This window comes from Bacillus rossius, chromosome 6, assembly GCF_032445375.1.
Source record: "Bacillus rossius redtenbacheri isolate Brsri chromosome 6, Brsri_v3, whole genome shotgun sequence".
NCBI classification, from domain to species: domain Eukaryota; kingdom Metazoa; phylum Arthropoda; class Insecta; order Phasmatodea; family Bacillidae; genus Bacillus; species Bacillus rossius.
The window spans coordinates 39,006,560-39,025,276 of NC_086334.1; the positions used below are offsets into that span (position 1 = coordinate 39,006,560).

General features: G+C 43.8%; 2 protein-coding genes across 4 annotated transcripts; one reads left to right on the forward strand and one right to left on the reverse strand.

Moving 5' to 3' along the window:
- Window positions 1–320: 320 nt before the first annotated feature.
- LOC134533054 (leucine-rich repeat-containing G-protein coupled receptor 5-like) lies at window positions 321–10,889 on the reverse strand. Of its 3 annotated transcripts, none has more exons than XM_063370241.1 (3): window positions 10,786–10,889; window positions 7,299–7,607; window positions 321–3,527 (listed from the first exon to the last, which is right to left on the reverse strand). In XM_063370241.1, the coding sequence occupies exons 2-3, from the start codon at window positions 7,304–7,306 to the stop codon at window positions 2,132–2,134; spliced, it is 1,404 nt and encodes a 467-aa protein (XP_063226311.1). In that variant the 5' UTR covers window positions 7,307–7,607; window positions 10,786–10,889; the 3' UTR covers window positions 321–2,131. The 3 variants fall into 3 exon arrangements, with proteins under 3 accessions (XP_063226311.1, XP_063226312.1, XP_063226313.1); XM_063370242.1 differs by having other exon boundaries at window positions 10,800–10,857; XM_063370243.1 differs by lacking the exon at window positions 7,299–7,607 and having other exon boundaries at window positions 10,786–10,852.
- A 2,819-nt stretch (window positions 10,890–13,708) lies between these two features.
- On the forward strand, window positions 13,709–15,200 carry LOC134533542 (ceramide glucosyltransferase-like). Its single transcript, XM_063371075.1, has one exon. The coding sequence runs from the start codon at window positions 13,939–13,941 to the stop codon at window positions 15,142–15,144; it is 1,206 nt and encodes a 401-aa protein (XP_063227145.1). The 5' UTR covers window positions 13,709–13,938; the 3' UTR covers window positions 15,145–15,200.
- The last annotated feature ends 3,517 nt before the right edge of the window (window positions 15,201–18,717 follow it).

Consider the following 18,717-nt stretch of genomic DNA (forward strand, 5'->3'; position numbering starts at 1 on the left):
AGTCTTAAGCTCGTCGGCAGCCATCTTTCTGGTCCACGTACACTACCAGTCTGTCACTATCACTACTGTCCTGTGATATACAATGTAATTTGACCTACGAGCTGACCTAAATTTCTACTGAAAACTAAAACTGACTTTGCTACAACTTCATTCAAACTAACTACAGATCCTAACACTAATTTTAATACCACATCTAAATTATAAATTTTCCTAATTCTCTATTAACCATTCGTAAATTATTTAATTCGGGCTATCCCACTTCTGACACCAAAATGTTACGACCTATGTGTGAAGAACTGGGTTCGTAAGGGATAGCCCAATTAAGTTTTATTACAGTTTTATTAAATACTAATATTTACATTACTAATAAATTAGTGCACTTTTAAAATGTCTGCTCACCAATCACTGGCACTTAAAAATTTCTATTTCAGGTCACGCAACGTTTGCCAAGTTCCGCAGTTACACTCCTCACTAGATCTAGGCTCAAAAGTGGTTACCTCGCGCCTGTCCACACACTCAGTCGCACTCTCTCGATCCCGTCGCTCCACATCGCAACACTCTCGAGGGGGTATCTCACCCTCTTAACCGATGTCGCACTTCCCTTCACTCGCGGAACTCTCCGAACTCTCGGAACTCGCAACTGTCGAACTCCCACGGAGGCCGGCGTCGCTGCTTAAATACCTGTGGAACCCTTCTCGAACCGACGAGAGCGGCTGTGTCGTGTCGCGTCATCCTGGGCCGACCCGAAGCTCGAAACATCGTGAATGGAGACGCTTATTCACGCCACTCTATGTGGCGGCCTCTGTAAACCCTGAATTCCCAAGTCGCTATAGGAGATAATTGCCCGAGGCGGGACACTGAGTGGGGAGTGGAGGGGGGTAGCGAGGACCCTTATAATCCGACCAAGCACGCGTGGTATGCCTTACGTTAATGGCCGGCGCGTGAAATCAATGGCCGTGCGTGGCAGCCAGCTCCGAACATGGCGCTCATCGTGGTCTTGTATCTCGCGTTTAAATCAATTTTTTTTTCATACACTCAGCAAAGCAAAAGAATTACGTGTATGTATATATAATAGTTCGCAGTACTCAATAACAAAAACCACAACAAAACAAATATCTACGTATGGTACAGTAAATATTTTCGTACAAATAGCAAAACATAAAAAAATTATGTTAAAGTAGGTAATATGTTTTGTACATATAGCAAAAAATAAATAAAACCGTAATATAAAATACTTACAGCATTTCAGTTGTGTACAAAATATTTATCTCACAGCCAATAAGACAAAGTAAATTAACTTTGGTATCAGTGATACTTCAATAACAAAATTCTGAGGTGTACAGGAAAATACATTCTATCAGCCGAGCGTCAGAAACAAAAATTTAATACGATAAAAATATTAAATACTTCAATAATATATAATATACAGTGTTGTGTGTATACCAAGCAAGAGACGTGTGTGGTAATTTTTTTTTCCCCTCTGTCGGTCATCGGTGGGGTGAGAAACGGGAAGGACTGGCTACCTTTGAAAGTGAAATTAATTTTTGTTTCCATCTCAGCACTGCGACACCACTGGGGCGGGTGGGTGGAGGGGAGATGCGGGCCACATTCGCTGGACGGCGACCTTGCCTCGCGCACCTGACCCTTGGCTCTTGGCGGGTTTCTTCTTCCGCGCGCCATGCTGACCGCCCACTTCTGCATAGAGCAATACTCTCGACCAGTCACAGCGCCCCCACAAAACCCGTCCTACTCGAGGCGGGAGATGACCACCAGGAGTGGGGGTATGCCAGGGGGGAGGGGAAGCATACTCTTGTGGCACAAATGGCTGTTAGGTGCCGTTTATACTTGGTGCGCCTATGCTTACACTACTTTGAAGCAACCGCAGGTTAGCCGAAAGGTTAAGAAAAAAAAGGGGGGGGGGATAATTAGCAATGATGCTGGGATGGGTCGCCTCAGCCTCTCATTGTAGCTTCTCCTCAAACACCTCCAAGATGCGTTGAAATAGCGTATCCATTTCCTCACGACTCCAGGGAGCTCTATGTGGTAGGATTCAGCCCTTCCTTCAGTTCTGCTGAAGGAGCTGCCTGCGCGGCAGAGGACTGTCTGGTATGTCACCCGGCGCCCACGGCGCTCAAGCCCAGAAGGACGGCCGAGGCGGCGGCGGCCTCAGGAAGAAGCTGTGGGCGACGTAGGCCGCACCCGCCTGGCCCACGACGTCCGGGACCGGCACCGTGGTCTCGCGGTACGCGGGCCTCGCCAGCAGGGGCTGCGCCGCCCAGGCCGCCGCCGGCGGCGGGCGCGGGGGCAGGTAGCCGTCGTCGCCCCCCGACACCTCGCTGTAGTGGCTCTCCTCCTGCTGCTGCTGCTGCTTCCCCAGCGCCGGGTAGGCGTACTCGTGCAGCGAACCTGAGGCGGCGGCGTACTCGCGGCTGCGGGACTCCCCCAGGGGTGGTAGCTGCTTGCCCGCCCGGCCCCCGCCTCGCCCCAGACTCACCAGCCTCACGGCCACCACGATGAGGAACAGCGCGGCGAGCAGCAGGCTGGACGCCTGCACGACCTCCGACAGCGGGATCCCGTGTAGCATGCTCCCCATCGCAATGGATCTTCTGGTAGTCTTCGCATCCGTGACGCTCCCCTCGACAATCGCAACTTTTCTGGTAGTCATCGTATCCGAGACGTTTCCCATCAGAATCTCTTTACTCCCGGTAGTAGTCACCACGTCGCTCTCCGAAGAATGAAGTGTCCTTCCAGTAGTTTCAACGCCGTGAGAAGCTTTAGCCATCAGCTTCGCGCTTACGGCAGTACCCTCGCACAATCCGTAAGGAACGATAAGCACGGAGTTTTCTCGCAAGTAGTCCACCGTTTCGCGAAATCTGGCGTCTTTGCAATCGAGCTCGTTGCCAAACATCTCTATTCGCTCCAACTTCAGGAGTGGTTTCACGACGTCGACTCGCATGGTGGTGATACTGTTTCCTACGAGGTTCAAGTTCTTCAGGTTGCTCAGCTCGCTGAAGGAAGCTCCCCACAGTTCCGTGATGCCACAGTACGAAACGTCCAGCGTGCTTAAGGCGTTCGACGACAGCAGGGGGGTCGTCGCGGACAGGGTCGCGAGCGGGTTCCGCTTGAGGTAGAGCCTCTCGAGACGGCCGTTGTTCCTGAAGAGTCCGCGCGGCAGCGACCCTATGCTGTTGAACGACAGGTCCACCACCTGCAGCTGCTCGGCGTCTTGGAAGAAGTCCTCCGGCACCTCCCGCACCAGGTTGCACTGCAGCTCGACGGACACCAGGTCACGCAGCCCTCGGAGGTCGTCGCCCGCCAGAGCGGCTATCCGGTTGTTGGAGAAGTCGACGGCCTGCAGGGACGCGCTGAGGTTGGAGGGGATCTCCGTCCACTCGGAGTGGCTGCAGACGACGACGCTGCGGTAGCGGCCCAGCGGCCCGCAGTAGCAGTCGGCGGGGCACGCGTCGGCGCGCGCCGCGCATGCCAGCGAGACCAGCGCGCAGAGGGCGGCGCGCATGTCTGCAACACTGCACCACGGCCACGCTACAACCTTTTGGCTTCTTGCACGGGCGTACGTCGAAATATTGTTATTGGGAAAATTTGGCAAATGTAGTTTCCTCTAAATATATTTATTAAATTTGTGGCATGCCCATCAACAGTTTTGCAACTTTTGAGGTGGGCACGAACATACACAAAGAAAGCAGTCCTTGCCCGTGTCAAGGCACCGCAAGCATGTCTGCACTACGCAAGGAGAACAATCCGTGCGGGTAGCCACCACTCGCAAGTAGATGCGACACGACCCGCCAGCATCGCACACACGAAGGCGCCGCAACCCAAAGAAAGACAGAAGAGTGGAAACACTTAAACAAGGATGTTAAAAACTCACACTCTGAATGAGACAATAAGAACGAAACACAAAATACCATATTACAAACAGATAAGCAAAACATTGCTCTGCTCAAAATTAATTTTACTTGGTGTTATATGGTGTTTTAAAACATCTAAAGTATTAAAAAAAACTTTTCCGGGTCTAGGGGAAGTTTGAAAATGAAGAGCGTATCCCTTATAGGTTTTAAAGTCGTTAATAAATCTGGCCAGTTAAGTTTTGTCTTATCAATGGTAACAAAACATTTGTACGTTTCTGATAGTTGTAATCTTTTCTCCAGCAACCCCGGGGTATCATAACGGGGACTCAATTTGGCCTCTTATCCAAGGAATATTTCAAAGAATTCTACAAATTAGTTTATTTGCAACATGAGAGCACATGTATCCACTCCTTACCGAGGTTAGACGTTTTCACATCACCAACAAGTACTGAAAGTCTCACTCACATTTTTATTTTTTTATTTATTTACGGTATTTTAAATTCGTATCTTACATTACAACATTAGCCATTAGCCATTATCCATTTCTATAGCCAGTAACAATGAAAGAAATCTAGGGCCAATGGTCAACATTCAATCTCGTGTCTGATAAAACATTTTGCAAAATTATTTTCACTGTTTTCAAATAAAGGTGATGTGTGCTAATTAAACCACCGCTACTTTTATAACTTAGAGAAAAACTAAACATTTATTTATTGATGTGCATATTTTAGTTTGAAAAATATTAAAAGATAGCGCATCGTTCTTAATTCTTCTTAGAACCAACAAAATGTTAGATATTTTTGACATGTGTTTTTTCAACACAATTTTCCTCCTAATCTTTTTTCTTTCAGCGGCTCGAATTTCCTAGCAAAATAAAATATTTACAAGTTCTGAAGTCTATTCATAAGCTTTTAAACAAAATTAGTTTCATAAAAATCGGTCCGTTAGTTTGCTAGCCGCCGCGAGCTTCACTCTGCGGACAAGCCTCGCCAATAAGTGTAAAAACAATTGGTTTTATTGTTATATCTCCAGCTCCTGACGTTTTAAGGAAATAAAATATATGCAAGTTTTTAAGTCCAATTGTAAGCTTTAAAAAAACAAAATATTTCATCAAAATCGGTCCGGTAATTTTTGCGTAGTACTCGACAAACAGTCATACAGTTTCAAGTATGAAGTATTAAACCTATCTAACTGTCTATCTGACAGTTAGATAGGTTTAATACTTCAAATTAAATTATGGTTAATGCGTACTCTGATACGTTTAAGTTTCTTTCGGACATTTGTAAGAAGTTTTTCAACAAAGGTTCAAAAGTATTTAACATATTTGGGTGGCCGATGCGTGGTTTCTGAGCGATATGCTAGTTGAGACTTCATCAGTGCTGCCACGATACTGCGGGCTGTTCAGTGTTCTATCATCAGCACAACTTGCAATGATGCACTCAAAGTGCGCTGTAATAGCACGCGCATACTTTCACGCCATGGGTGGTTCAGCGCCCGTTACAACTGAAGGAGTTGTGTTCATGACACATGAATTCGCGGGCTCTGTCCTATCACTGGATTTGGCTCCCGCGTCAAGAATTATCGCAAAATTTGCGAATAGTTGGGCAGAATGCCCCGCACTATTAGTCCACCCGCCTCACAGTGGCGTCGTGAGGGAAAGGGAGACCCAGGCGCTGGCCCTGTATCTCTATTCACGGGCGGCTGACTTCTTAGAAGAAAGCATCGAGAAGCTTGTGTCACGATATGACAAATGCCTCGATCATTTTGGCGATTATGCAGAAAAATAAGAAAGACCCTGTTGCACTTTTGGTGACATAATTATTATGTTGTTTAAGTTTGTCTTATTTATATAGCCCATCTGTGGTTAAAAAAAAAAAAAAAAAAAAAGCCCTCGTATATTGTCACTACTCGGTAAGTGTCTTTTAAGCGAGCCGAGTATACTGGCTTACTCTCTCACGAGACCTTTTTATAAGCTTTAATTTTCAAACAGTACATAACAATTTTGTTTTATATCTTAACAGTTTCGTTTTTCAACCCTTTGTCGAGGATTTGACGATCCATTATAATTGATATATGGCAAGTAAGCTGCAAGAAATGTTGACTTTACTATAACTTTACTCACTATAAAGCAATGCATGAGTAAATACGACTACGCCGAGCGAGTTTTTGTTCACGACGAGCGAAATAAATTACAGGAGCGTAGCTGGAAAAGCGCGCTCGGCTGACGTAAACGAGTCTTCGAAGATGCGCACCATCAAGTACCTCCCGACCAAGAATGTCCAACAGTCCAGATGCAACAGATGTGCTATCGAAAGTGAAGCCAAACAAACAGGACCGTTGCCGGGCAACGACCAGTTTTTTTATCTTTCCGATAATGCTGTCACAAGATCTACATACTCTACCCTTTCTTAGGGAAAAATATCAGTTTTTTTTAACATGGCACATTGGCTTCCTTTGGCTTAATGCTCATCCTGTGTTCCTAGACTTAACACAACTGAAAAGTTTCTACTTGTGATTTTGAAGCCAGGCCTAGGCACTAGACACGCGGCCTGACTCCAGCCCATAGGCGTCGCAAGGATATATTTTTTTGGGGGGGACTGCAATTCATTTAGTTGTTGAGGAATATCCATCCACTGGGAAAAAAGCGGGGGGTCCGGGGGTCCTCCCCCGGGAAAATTTGGGGTTTGAAGGTGCAAAAAGGTGGTTTTTAGGCATTTTTCTTTCCTAGATATTTTAATTATAGTTGGTTGCAATATATAATTTATTTTTATAAAAAATATTTTCAGAACAAATTTGTAAAAACACAGTTCTCACATTACCACGATTGGACTAAATGCACCATGCGCAACATATGGGTTATATCACAGAAATCATATTTTTAATATAACTACGAAACTAAATATATTATTGGAGGGGACGAAATTGAAGACTTAATATTGGGGGGACGTGTCCCCCCCCCCCCCCGTCCCCTTCGGTTGCGATGCCAGTAGACATATAAATATAAGAAATCAAATAGGTTATAGAACCTAAGGAGCGCTGGTGTAGCGGCGGGCAGAGAAGGAGAAGACAGGAGTGGGGAAAATAAGGGAGGGAAGGAGGCGGCAGGATGGGGGAAGAGGGGAAAAGGGGATAGGAGCGCTGCGCTGCGCTGCGGCTGGAAGCAGAAGCATCTGCTTCAATTTTACGATTTCACTTTACGATAATTACCATCCCCTAGTAAAGCACTATTGACTTGAAGTTTTTGAAATATTGGTCAGTTTACTCAGAAACCGTCAAACAAGCCGGATTTATCTATGCGGCGTTGGGTGGGAGAGATTGTGCGATTTGAATTGGAGGTCAATTATTCTTGAAATACATCGGCAAAATTATCGGCCGCGATTTTGGAAGTTACGCTGGTTAGGTTAGAACACGGAAGGCTTAGTCAGACTTTACGTTTGCATTGTGTGATGAGGGTTGAAGTCTCGGAATGCTGTGTCGAGGTCTCTTCCTCCTCCGTCACTCGCCGGCACTGCGGACACTGTGCGGACACTGTGCGGACACTGTGCGTACACTGTGCGTACACTGTGCGTACACTGTGCGTACACTGTGCGTACACTGTGCGTACACTGTGCGTACACTGTGCGTACACTGTGCGTACACTGTGCGTACACTGTGCGTACACTGTGCGGACACTGTGCGGACAGGGGACGACCGCCGGCGGGGATGCCCCTAGATCCTCGGTGAGTTCATGGAGAGGCTAGCCTGGAACACAAGGCGGGAGTGGCTCAAGAGTAACTCGCGCAGCGAGTACACTTTCATCACCCGTTTACACTCACCAAAAAGTTACACATAAATTTTTTTTTTCCTTTATTTTTCACAAAATAATTGTTTGTTTTACTTTTACACCGGAAAGAGTGCTTTATAGCGTTCAAGTTCAAGGTGGTTTGAGTGTGAAAAGCACAAACTGACACCTCGGCCGGGTGGAGTCTCGTGCGTAAATCGCAATCCGATTCACAAATCCGTTTCAATGGACAGTCGTATTGGCATAAACTTTTCTTCCTACTTTTAGTGGTCATGCTTGCACACTGATGTCGTTTTGGCACGAAGTATTCGAAGATAAAATATGGTTTTTAATTAAATAGAGTATTGAATATAACGGTTCGGTTATTCATGTGTTTTATTTTAATGTCATACTATGCTGCAACCATACCCGTTTTTGGCGTGGTTTTATTTTAAATTAGCGATTTTCCAGGAAACTGAAAACTGAGAAAACGTTGGGTGTTTACATCAAATATATATATATATATATATATATATATATATATATATATATATATATTTAATTTTGTACAGTTTTCGGCATATGACCGCAGTAGGGAAAAAATTAATCGATTGTTCAATGAATACTAGTTTGTTTACTGAACCAACTTTAGGAACTGATAAGTAAAAAAAACTATAAGGAAAAACTTTATCGTAAACAGTCCTTCTTTGTGACCGTCTTCGACTACTTTGCCCGCCAAGCGAGGCGGCGCAACGTTTAAGAGCGGTATTCAAAGACGTTCGGGTAAGTTAACGAATAAAGAGTGCCTTGTGCAAAGATTTGTGCGATTTATTAATTACTTGAAATCAACGGTAATAAAGAGTAATTAAAAGTGATTGATGGTCATTTTAATATGTATTAAATTTATTTGTATAGTGAGTTATTTCACTAAGGGGCCCGCCTAGTCAGATGTTAATTTGTGTTGTGAGGCGGTGTGATAACGTCGACCCTCACTGGTGCTTCCAGCGCGGTATCGCCTCTAAGAGCAAGGCTGTGGACTGGCACGAAGTCTCCTCGTTGTGAATAGGACAACTGTGAGTTTTTAGTGGTAACCATAACATTTTATAGCGGATAAATGAAAATAAGACCATTGAGTGCTTTCAAGAATCTAAACCAAATGTTTCTTTCCTAAAACCTATAATGAATACATGCTTATCAAAACAGTTAAAAAATATAATATATAATTATTTTCAAAAACATACGCCACTCTTGATATCTTGGGCAGTTTCTAAATCGCGTGGTTTCTCTGAAGCTCTGCACACCATGTATTTGCCCGGGTAGGCGGGGGCCTTAATTTCTTGGGTTAAGACTAAATGGGTACCCATCACATGAGAAGGCTACCATTATCAATATTGTGAGTGACGTTAAGTAGTTATCTAAAGTAAATATCTTAAGATTACGAGTGGCCACATGCAGAAAGCCTAACAGGCTAGAGGTTGCAAGTAGGGCGTTGCAAAAAAAATTGTTTGTTTTGAGATAGTGGATGTGCCAATAAACTGCAGTCATATAAGCGGCAACGAGATTAGATTAACGCTACTGGTGCGATCTAGAATTAAACTATACCTTGGCCCTGTGGTACAAGATGCTTGCTGTTTTAATTTGTTAGGTCTAAATAATATAGGCATAACAAATACTAGAACATCACAAAACAATCAAATTTTCTTAGGCCCTGGTGCAATCTGTACGATGGTTCGCACTCTTTGTTTTAATTATTATTGATAGTTCTCACATGTATGAAGGTCGCTATGTAACTGCTATCGTTATCTTTGCACATTTTGTTGTAAAAATATAAAATCTCGGGTGGAAATTGTCGTAGTTGTGTGGAATGACTTAGGCTGTTGTTGTCCCAAGCTCTCTGTCCCGGGCGGCCTGATAGAGCCGGCGGATAGAGCTAACTTCAGCTAAGTTTTTTTTGCACCTATTGTATGGGCAACGTGGCGAACCAGTCGGCGCAGTTTACCTTTTCACTGATACTTTCTCTGCACTTCAAGTTTGGAGAGCCAACGAGCCAAAGGTTCATGGAGCTTTCAATGTTAAACTATTCCTTCCTGGCAAACTACCTAGCCTAGGAGGGATAGTTGGCAGACAAGTCATCCTGTAAAAAAAACTATGCTAAACTAGCAAGTTATTTTAAAAGGTGGCTAATTAAAGACAATAACTTGCTAAGTTAGTAAAGTAATTTTTACAGTGTGAATAATATTATTTACCTGATTAAAAACGTTTTGTCACATAAGTCTTAGAAATGATTTATACCCGCAAAGTAAAACAAAGTTTAATTTTAAATATTATTAATAATAGGATTATTTATGATTATGTAGCAAAGACTTTTAGTCATAGTATCAAATAATTTGGTGCAGGGTGGTGTTACAAAAACTTTTAAAAATATGCCTCTGTATATATGCCTCGAAAACTACAACTCTTTTTGACTTTTGGTTTTTGGCTCAGAACTGTAATAAACTGGAATATCGACTGTTCTCAGTTTGACTTTGAGTTATGAAAAACATTGTATTTATATTATCCAATGAAAATAACTCCTGATAATGGCTGAAACCGTCTCAAATTTGTTTATTTCTTCTACGCTTATGAATTAATGCATTATTTGTTTTCTTAAAGATGGATTTTAAATTATTGCTCACAGCTCGTTAAACCAAAGTACGATTATACTGATCAATAATTTCGAAATGTAGGCTATGTACCAATTAAATTGCATGCATCTCTTATTTATATATATTAATTCTTCATTATTTCGCTGTAAATCTTTTTCACTACAAAACAATGCTTTTCCAGCAGTTAAATGTTATGTACTTAATGCTAACACATACATATGTTGGCATTGTCGCTTTAAAAAAGATTAGAGGGCACGAATCATGCCTAGCTTCAGGGATCTACGCGCAGTGGTGCCAACTCAAGTAAACACCATTCCTTTGTGGTACGAGCTACCTAAAATTATTTTCTACCCATGCCCATCCAGTAAACATTCACGTATGTGACTGATACATTAAAACTACTTAAAACAGAGAAACTAGGTACTGAAAGGTGTGTATAAACGCACAGTTTAAAAACGCGTCATCAATTTTGTTACTTGGTTATTCTTTGAACTTAGGTACTTGTTCCACTCACCTCCAGGATCTCACCTCAGTCTAAGTCGATATTTACAAACACGAGCGATGTATACATGGAGTCTGCCTGTTCCGGAGTTCTGAATGTTTGGTCCGCGCGTACGAAGAAATAGTCGCTATCTTATCAGTAGTTCCCAGATACGCTGCGTGAAACCCCCCAACAGGCCGGCACCTGTTGAAAACACGGAATGAAATGATTTCGAACCGCAAACGTGCGCGCCCTGCAGAACTCTGCACGACTTAGGGCCGTGCTCGCATCCGCCGGAAGCACACATACTTACGCGTAATTGTCATCGGAAGTGACGTCACGAGGGCTGTCTGAATCTCTGGATCGGGAGTGAAGTATGTTGAGTACACGAGTCCGCGCACTCCTCGCGCACTTTGTTGCGAGGAGCTCACGCCGCAACCGTCAACACGAGAAGCAAAAACACCTGTGAGGTCTCCGTCGACACAATAAGTGCAACGCAGCGGACTGTGTTATAAAGTCCATAAAGTCCTTAAATGATATTTTCTAGCCGTTGTACCATTTATTGAAAAACTTGATTTTATTGAAACAGATATCTTATCTTCATAGGTAAATTAAAGTCCTTAAATGATATTTTCTAGCCCTTGTACCATGTTAATATCATAATGGCAGCCGACGACAGACCTCAGTCCGGGGCAGCGCGCAGTCCGGCGCAGTGACATAACAGGAACCAGGTGGCGACAGGTGCTTCCATCCTGGGCGCCACGTGGAGCGGCGTCGAGACGTCGACGACCCGGCGCCCCAGAGCGTCGGGACGCTGGGCGGTCGCCGGGCATCGATCCCTCGCCGCTCGCTTCCGACACCTCAGCTCCGCCGCGGGTGTTCGCGACTATACCTGTAGGGCGTAACTCAACGAGGCTCATATTTTAATACTTAGCTACTCACTGCTGCTCCCTCTCCTTTATTATAATATATCTGTACCTGTTGTGAATAAGTAAGTCAGTCTTATAATAAGAGACCGGAATAATTCGCGGATTCATTTCGTGATAGGCTGAAATTCAAACATGTGTACAATTCTGCTCATTCTGCTATTGGTTCGCAGTTTAACTGGAGCTCTCTGGGCCAATGAGAGACTATCGACCAAAGAAGCGTCGAATCACAAAGCTACCCAGTGGAGACGCCTCACAATTTAGTACCCATTGAACACGCGTGTTTACTTGAGATGTGTAGAGGATAATGGAGGCTATCCTAGAGGTCATTGTTTCCGCGAATTTTTCCGGTCCCTACTTATAATATAAGATATCGACTTACTTAGTTATTCACGCTTGATACAGATATAACCCGTACAATATATTGTGCAGCGTCAATCTGTTGAACAACGATGTAACCACAATCGAGTAAATAAAATGAGGAAAGAACCAGAGACGACATAAAATAACAGAAGAGTGAAAATGTATATTGAAATTAATTCATAGGAACCTCAAATAAAGAAATCAAAAGTTGAATAAATTAACACATATATGCTGCAAGTTACAGTACAAACAATCAACTTCGGTAGTGCGGAAAACGCATTTCGCAGCTAGCAGCCAGGGATACCAACATCGCCGCACAAGGAAGGGAAGCCTACGATTCACTCGTCCTTCTGGACATACCCGAATACTCACGTTGTAGCTACAGTAAAGATACTGTGGAATCATGTAAACTGTTTCCCCCAAATAAATACACCTGTTGTGGCACGGGAAAAAAAAAGCGAGCATGAACTTCGGGGAACTTCGGGTGTGGCTCTCTCGTCTGTGACAGTGCCTGTGATTTGACTAGCTTATAGTTCATTCGTGTGCCCAGTGATTGTAGCCTCGTGCACAGGAGCTTGGGAAATGACTGACTAGTTGTCATGAGCGACGAGCTGCGGTCGAACTCCCGCCTGGGGCTTGCCGTTAGTATTTCAAGAGTACCTCGGTGAGGCCCACTGGCGCGAGAACCCGTCATCGCTACCGCCGAACTGAAGAAGGCAACATGGCGGACCCATGTGTTGCAGCATATCCATCCCAATTCGTAAACATTGGGCGGCGCACCAATCGCATTGGTGTGACAAATGAAAATTTTTAGTAGCAAAAATAATTCTCGAACACAAATAGTTGTAAGCTTAGTCATAGAAAGGAGTAATCTCAACTTTAAAAATACGTTATAAATTTGGCATTACAACATTGATTACCCACAATCTCTATAAATTTTGTATTGTAATTCGATAGCATATTAGCAAAGTGTGCGCCTCTGAATCAGAATTAGTTACTATGTTTAAGAAACTGTTACAATATTACTGAAAACAATAGTGGCATTGGTAGGGTTTGTGTTCAAAATAGTTCGCAAATTTAAATAGTATTTTTTTTCAACATCCTGTTTGTCTTGGCCTATTGTCTGTCTAAAAAAAATATTTTATTTTCTTTAAGAATAAATATTAACCATTTCTATTCTTCTTTGTTGTCATTATTGAATTTGCATTACAAATCAAACCCTACACTATAGAAGGATTACAGAGAGAGTATTTTATTTAATCTGTGCACACTTAGACAAGTATTTTTTTTAAGTAATAGCGAGAGAGCAAATATTTAGATGTTTGAATAAAACTTTAGCAACCAATAAACTGTTGAAGAAAGGAATTTGAATTATTTAATTCTTTAACAGTTCTTGTAAATCGAAAGGTTCGGATTAGGTTTATTAACTTCGACCATGTATTATTTCATACTTAATTATTTCAATACAATTATTATCATATTTTAATCAATTATAATCATAAAATTAAAATAAGCTGTAATCAGTAACTAAAATTGTTAATAATGAAATAAAATGAATATTAAATTAAACAAAATATAATTAACATAGGTTATGTTTAGCTTTTTAAAAATAATGTTATAGTTTGTTTGTTTGCTGAGCATTTATATAGTGAAAAATTAACATATCGATGGTTTGGTCACTTTTCAGCCTCCGATTATACAGTAGGCCTATGTTAATATGAAATTATTATAGAAATATGCTTTTTTATATAGAATCGGATCAACTGACTATATTCCATTATCAAAAAGTGACGGCAAAAACGCTTTATCAATTGCCTCTGTTCCTCTAACTCAGGAAGACCAAAAGTGCGCTGGCGACGTTTTACACAGAGAATTTAATTTTAGAATATGAACGGACATGTTGAATGTTGTCAATATGTTTCCTATGAGATACATATTTCATGGACTTGCAGTATATTTCTTGTTATTTTTGTGCGTCAAATGGGCAATACACTTAACTGCAATATTTTATGGGAAATGGAAGCTTCATCGGAAAACAGTTCCACCATCGTCGGAAGTCCCGTGGCCGGGAGTTTCAATAATCAAGCCGCTGATGTGGGTCGATCCCAACCTCTACAGTAATCTGGAAACGTTCTTCACGCAGGACTATCCTAAATTCGAAATTCTGCTGTGCGTGGAGGAGGAGAGCGACCCGGCGACCATGGTCGCGCGCCGGCTCATGAGCAAGTACCCGAGCGTGGAGTGCAGGCTGTTCACGCGCGCAGCCGCCGTCGGCGTCAACCCCAAGATCAACAACATGCAGCCGGGCTACGCCGCGTCCCGCTACGAGCTGGTGCTCATCTCGGACAGCAGCGTGCGCATGAAGGCGGACACGCTGCGGGACATGGCGTCGCGCATGACGGGCCAGGTGGGGCTGGTGCACCAGCTGCCCTTCACGTGCGACGGGGCGGGCTTCGCGGCGGCCCTCCAGAAGATCTACTTCGGCACGGTCCAGGCGAGGATCTACCTGGCCTCCGACTTCCTGGGCATAGCCTGCCACATCGGCATGTCGTCGCTGGTGCGCAAGGAGCTGCTGGAGGAGGCGGGCGGCCTGGCGGCGTTCGGCCGCTACCTGGCCGAGGACTTCTTCCTGGGCCGCTGGGTGGTGGGGCGCGGCTGGCGCACCTGCGTGAGCGGCCAGCCCGCCTGGCAGAACCCGGGCGCGTGCGAGGTGTCGGGCTTCCTGGCGAGGCTCACCCGGTGGGCCAAGCTGCGCGCCGCCATGGTGCCCGTCACCATCCTCGTGGAGCCGCTGTCCGAGTGCGCGGTGCTGGGGGTGTGCGCCTCGTGGGGCGCGGCCCGCCTGCTCGGCGCCGACCCCTGCGGCTTCTACCTCGTGCACGCGCTGGTGTGGCTGCTGCTCGACTGGGCGCTGCTCTCCGTCGTGCAGAACGGCGCGCTGCCCTTCGGCAAGCTGGAGTTCGTGACGGCGTGGCTGTTCCGCGAGCTGAGCAGCCCGTGCGTGTACGTGCGCGCGCTGTGCAGCCCGACTGTGACTTGGCGGGCGAGGAGCTTCAGGCTGCGGTGGGGCGGCGAGGCGGAGCAGCTGGTCTCCCGAGTCTAGGCGCCGGTCGCCACCTCTTGTACCACTTGCAAATTACACCTGCGTGCACAACCCTTGCTCGTGTAGACAGTCATTTACTGTGAGAAGGCCACGATTGTGACGGATAACTTATAGTCGAAGGTTTTCATACAATTTAAACATCTAAACTATCCAAACTACAATTCATACCCCTTAAGATATACTTAAATGGGGGGGGGGGGGGGGAAATGTTTTATTTAAGGTAGGAGCCAAAAATTGGAATGATGTGATGATCCCAGTCTCTTTCCTACCTGTATTTGGATTTTCAAATTTAACAAAGCAGCTGAAGACCACTTTAAGAGTGTCAAAAGCTTTTTACCTACAACCATGTTGACTCATAAGCCAAAAGAAAAATTTTAACAGTGAAAATTATGAAGCTGGTTTACAGGTATATATTTGATTTCAAAGAGAGAAGTTTTAACAATACATGGATAGAGGAGCACGCATTAAAACTATCACCAGATTGGGCATGTGGCAAATTAATCATCCGTTGTTATTCGTTACTTTAAAATCGTTCAAATTTATTTATTTAAAATTACTAAAAATACTTATTTGGGTAATCAAAAATGTTTTGAGCTTTTATGAATTATATTTCAGATCTACTGGCATATACATAGCATTATAAATAAACGAACTAGAGTTTTTTTTTTTTTCAAAATAAACACGAAATTTTAACTTCATTAAACAGAACTACTGCTAAGTAAAAAAAAAAATCAGCTGAGGCTTGAGTTGACATTCAAATAATATTGTATACTACCAAGATACTTTTCATTGCCTAAGTAAAATTTTCTCGTAGTCACAATTATTGAATTTTGGGAAATAACATCTAAGGGGCATGCCAAGATGTATGTCAAGAGTTGCTAAATTCTCTTCGATGGTTGTTCCTCATACTTTTTGGTAGGTGTCTGAGAACTACAGTTATCGAAGATAAATACACCGACCATATTGGGAGTGAAATATTCATAAGCCCAATTCAACATTTTAACCTACAGATTTGTATGGTAGAAAAAACCAAAAGGATAGTATTTTTGTGTAATTCATCCAAAGGTATTGCGGCAATTTTTAATATAACTAGGAAATGAGAACCACCACTTACAGTTAGTTGCTGATCCAGAAATGCTGTGAATGGGAGGGCTCGTTTTCAGAACCGGTACAAGCCATCCATTGTAAGCTTTGATCATAAGCGAAAGGTTTCAGCCCCTTAACACCCAATCCCCCCCCCCCCCCCGACAACCCATTTACATACACTACTGACTACACATATCAGTATTAATTTTAATATTTTACACACATTTCCGGTGTCTCTTTCCCTATACCTTCCGTTGTCGTAATCTGGTAACATGGAAACAGTAACGTTAGCAGCAAGGGACGGCCACGTCACATGTTAACCAGGTGAAACCCTTAATTTCTGCGCCATGTTGTTTAGACGTCCGAAACATTGGCTGAAATGTAGTGTTCGCATTGTGGAAACAGTTGTAAAATACTGTATTTTTTATAGAAGTGACTTAACTCGTACTAACCATCATCGGAAGTGGTAAAGCAAAATTTTCCTCAATATTTTGGGCGTGACGATATGACGATAGCGAGGTAAAAAAAGTGACTTCAAATTAAGTCACACAAATGCAGTCTGCTTGACAATTCGTGACTCCATAGTTAGAAGTATATGTACTTATAATTATTCACGAACTTAGAGAAGTGAGTGTAGGTTTCGGCGCCACGTCACCTGTACTCAAGACGTTGTTGACTAGACACGGATGATGTGCAGCACCGCGGCATTGAGACAGAGCCCGTGTAGGGGTAACGTCACGGATTCGCAGGCAGCGCGACCCCTCGGGCGATGTCGGTCGTGACGGTACGAGGGCGGGCGGGTGTCCAGCAGGGGGTGTAACTGTGCGCAGGTTCACGCCCGGGGTAAAAACTCATTATGGCGTACCCTTTTCTTTTCAAACCAACCAAACCAGTACCTCATATCGCCACCACATAGGCTATTAGTTCCCCAATTCCAAATATGTGTGTTTCAACTTAGATGGTAAGTAAATATACTTCATTGCTGTCATTTATTTCTTTTTTTTTTTTAACAAATCTCAAGTTGGATAGTACGTGAAAATTTTCAGTTTTCAAATATTTGACGATATACATGTATGTATACTTAAACAGGGGTGCAAATCTACTGGATTCGCTGCCGTGGGAGGAGGGAGAAAAAAAAAAGGGGGGGGGGGGCGACGGCACTAGAGATTTGCGCGACACAAGTCATCTCTAAATAGGGTGCTTGCGTGTTGTATTATACTGCCCATATTTTGGACTATATGCATGCGATAAACAGAAAACTTAAAAATATACCCACAGAAAGGTTTCCATAAAACATAGTTTTGACGTTTCACGTCTATCTACCCCGTTATGCAAACGGCCTCCTTGGCCCCCCTCCGTCCCATCGGGATCTACGCCCATGTATTTCAATACAAATAAGTTCATCTACCCTCCATATTCAAGTAAATATCTATAGTAAAAGAAACTAGGCCAGTTTAGCGCAAACACACAACCCCCCCCCCCCCCCCCTAGTTGCAACCCTGATCGTGCGCGATCACTGCTGCGGGTGGAGTCGAACCGAGGCGGACAATCCACTGCTCACCGCATCTGTGGCTCGGATGCCCTCAGACGTCACGAGGGAAGCTGAGGGTCCGTGACGTTGGTACTACACAACCGACGTGCGATTTCAAGACGAACGAACGTCTTCGCCACGGGTGCGAGATACCACTTGGGGTCACAACACAGCACAGACATGCCTCTCGAGCGTCATCGCGCGCGCCAGCCGCGCAGAAACCTCCAGGAACTTCTGCTGTGGTTTCTTCGATAGATCAGATATTTAATTCCTATTTACACCCCGTATTTATATCTGTGAATTTGGCGAGAAAACTGTGAACTTGGCACCAAGTTACCATTGTATGAAAATACGCATGGATGTAACGATGTTGCATTATGTGCTTACTTCTGTTCCTTCATCCACTAACGGGATTGGTTTCTTTGTTCACAGTAAATTATTGAAGACCATACGTGTAAAAATACAGGACCTCATGACAATGACTTTGAAAACCCTTTTTTGTTAGCTGAATCTGTTGAGAGCAACTCTATATTTATGTGTCATACCTGAATGAAAATATCAAAAATATAGTTATGGGCTTCAAATAAATGAATCAAAATTGTATGCCTGCCCCCCCCCCCCCCCTCAAAAAAAAAAGTGCTTGCGACGCCAATAAGTACAAATGATGATAGTAAGGTTGTTAAGAGACACACACACGCAACACATATTGAGAAGGGATCGGCCCCATCGAATCAGTAACCTTTAGTGATTCTGGAAAACTATAACTATGAGGTTGATCAAAGTTCGAGCATGGATCCCTGTTATCCCCTAGAAATTGAGAATTTACAACGGCAACTGGGCTTTCACCTTGTGGCAATGAATTCTCACCCTTCGTAACCCTCCCATTCCTTTTAGTTTTCTCAACGGTCTTTTGCACCTTTCACTTCCACTGTCCTCACCAGAAACAAGTGATTCCC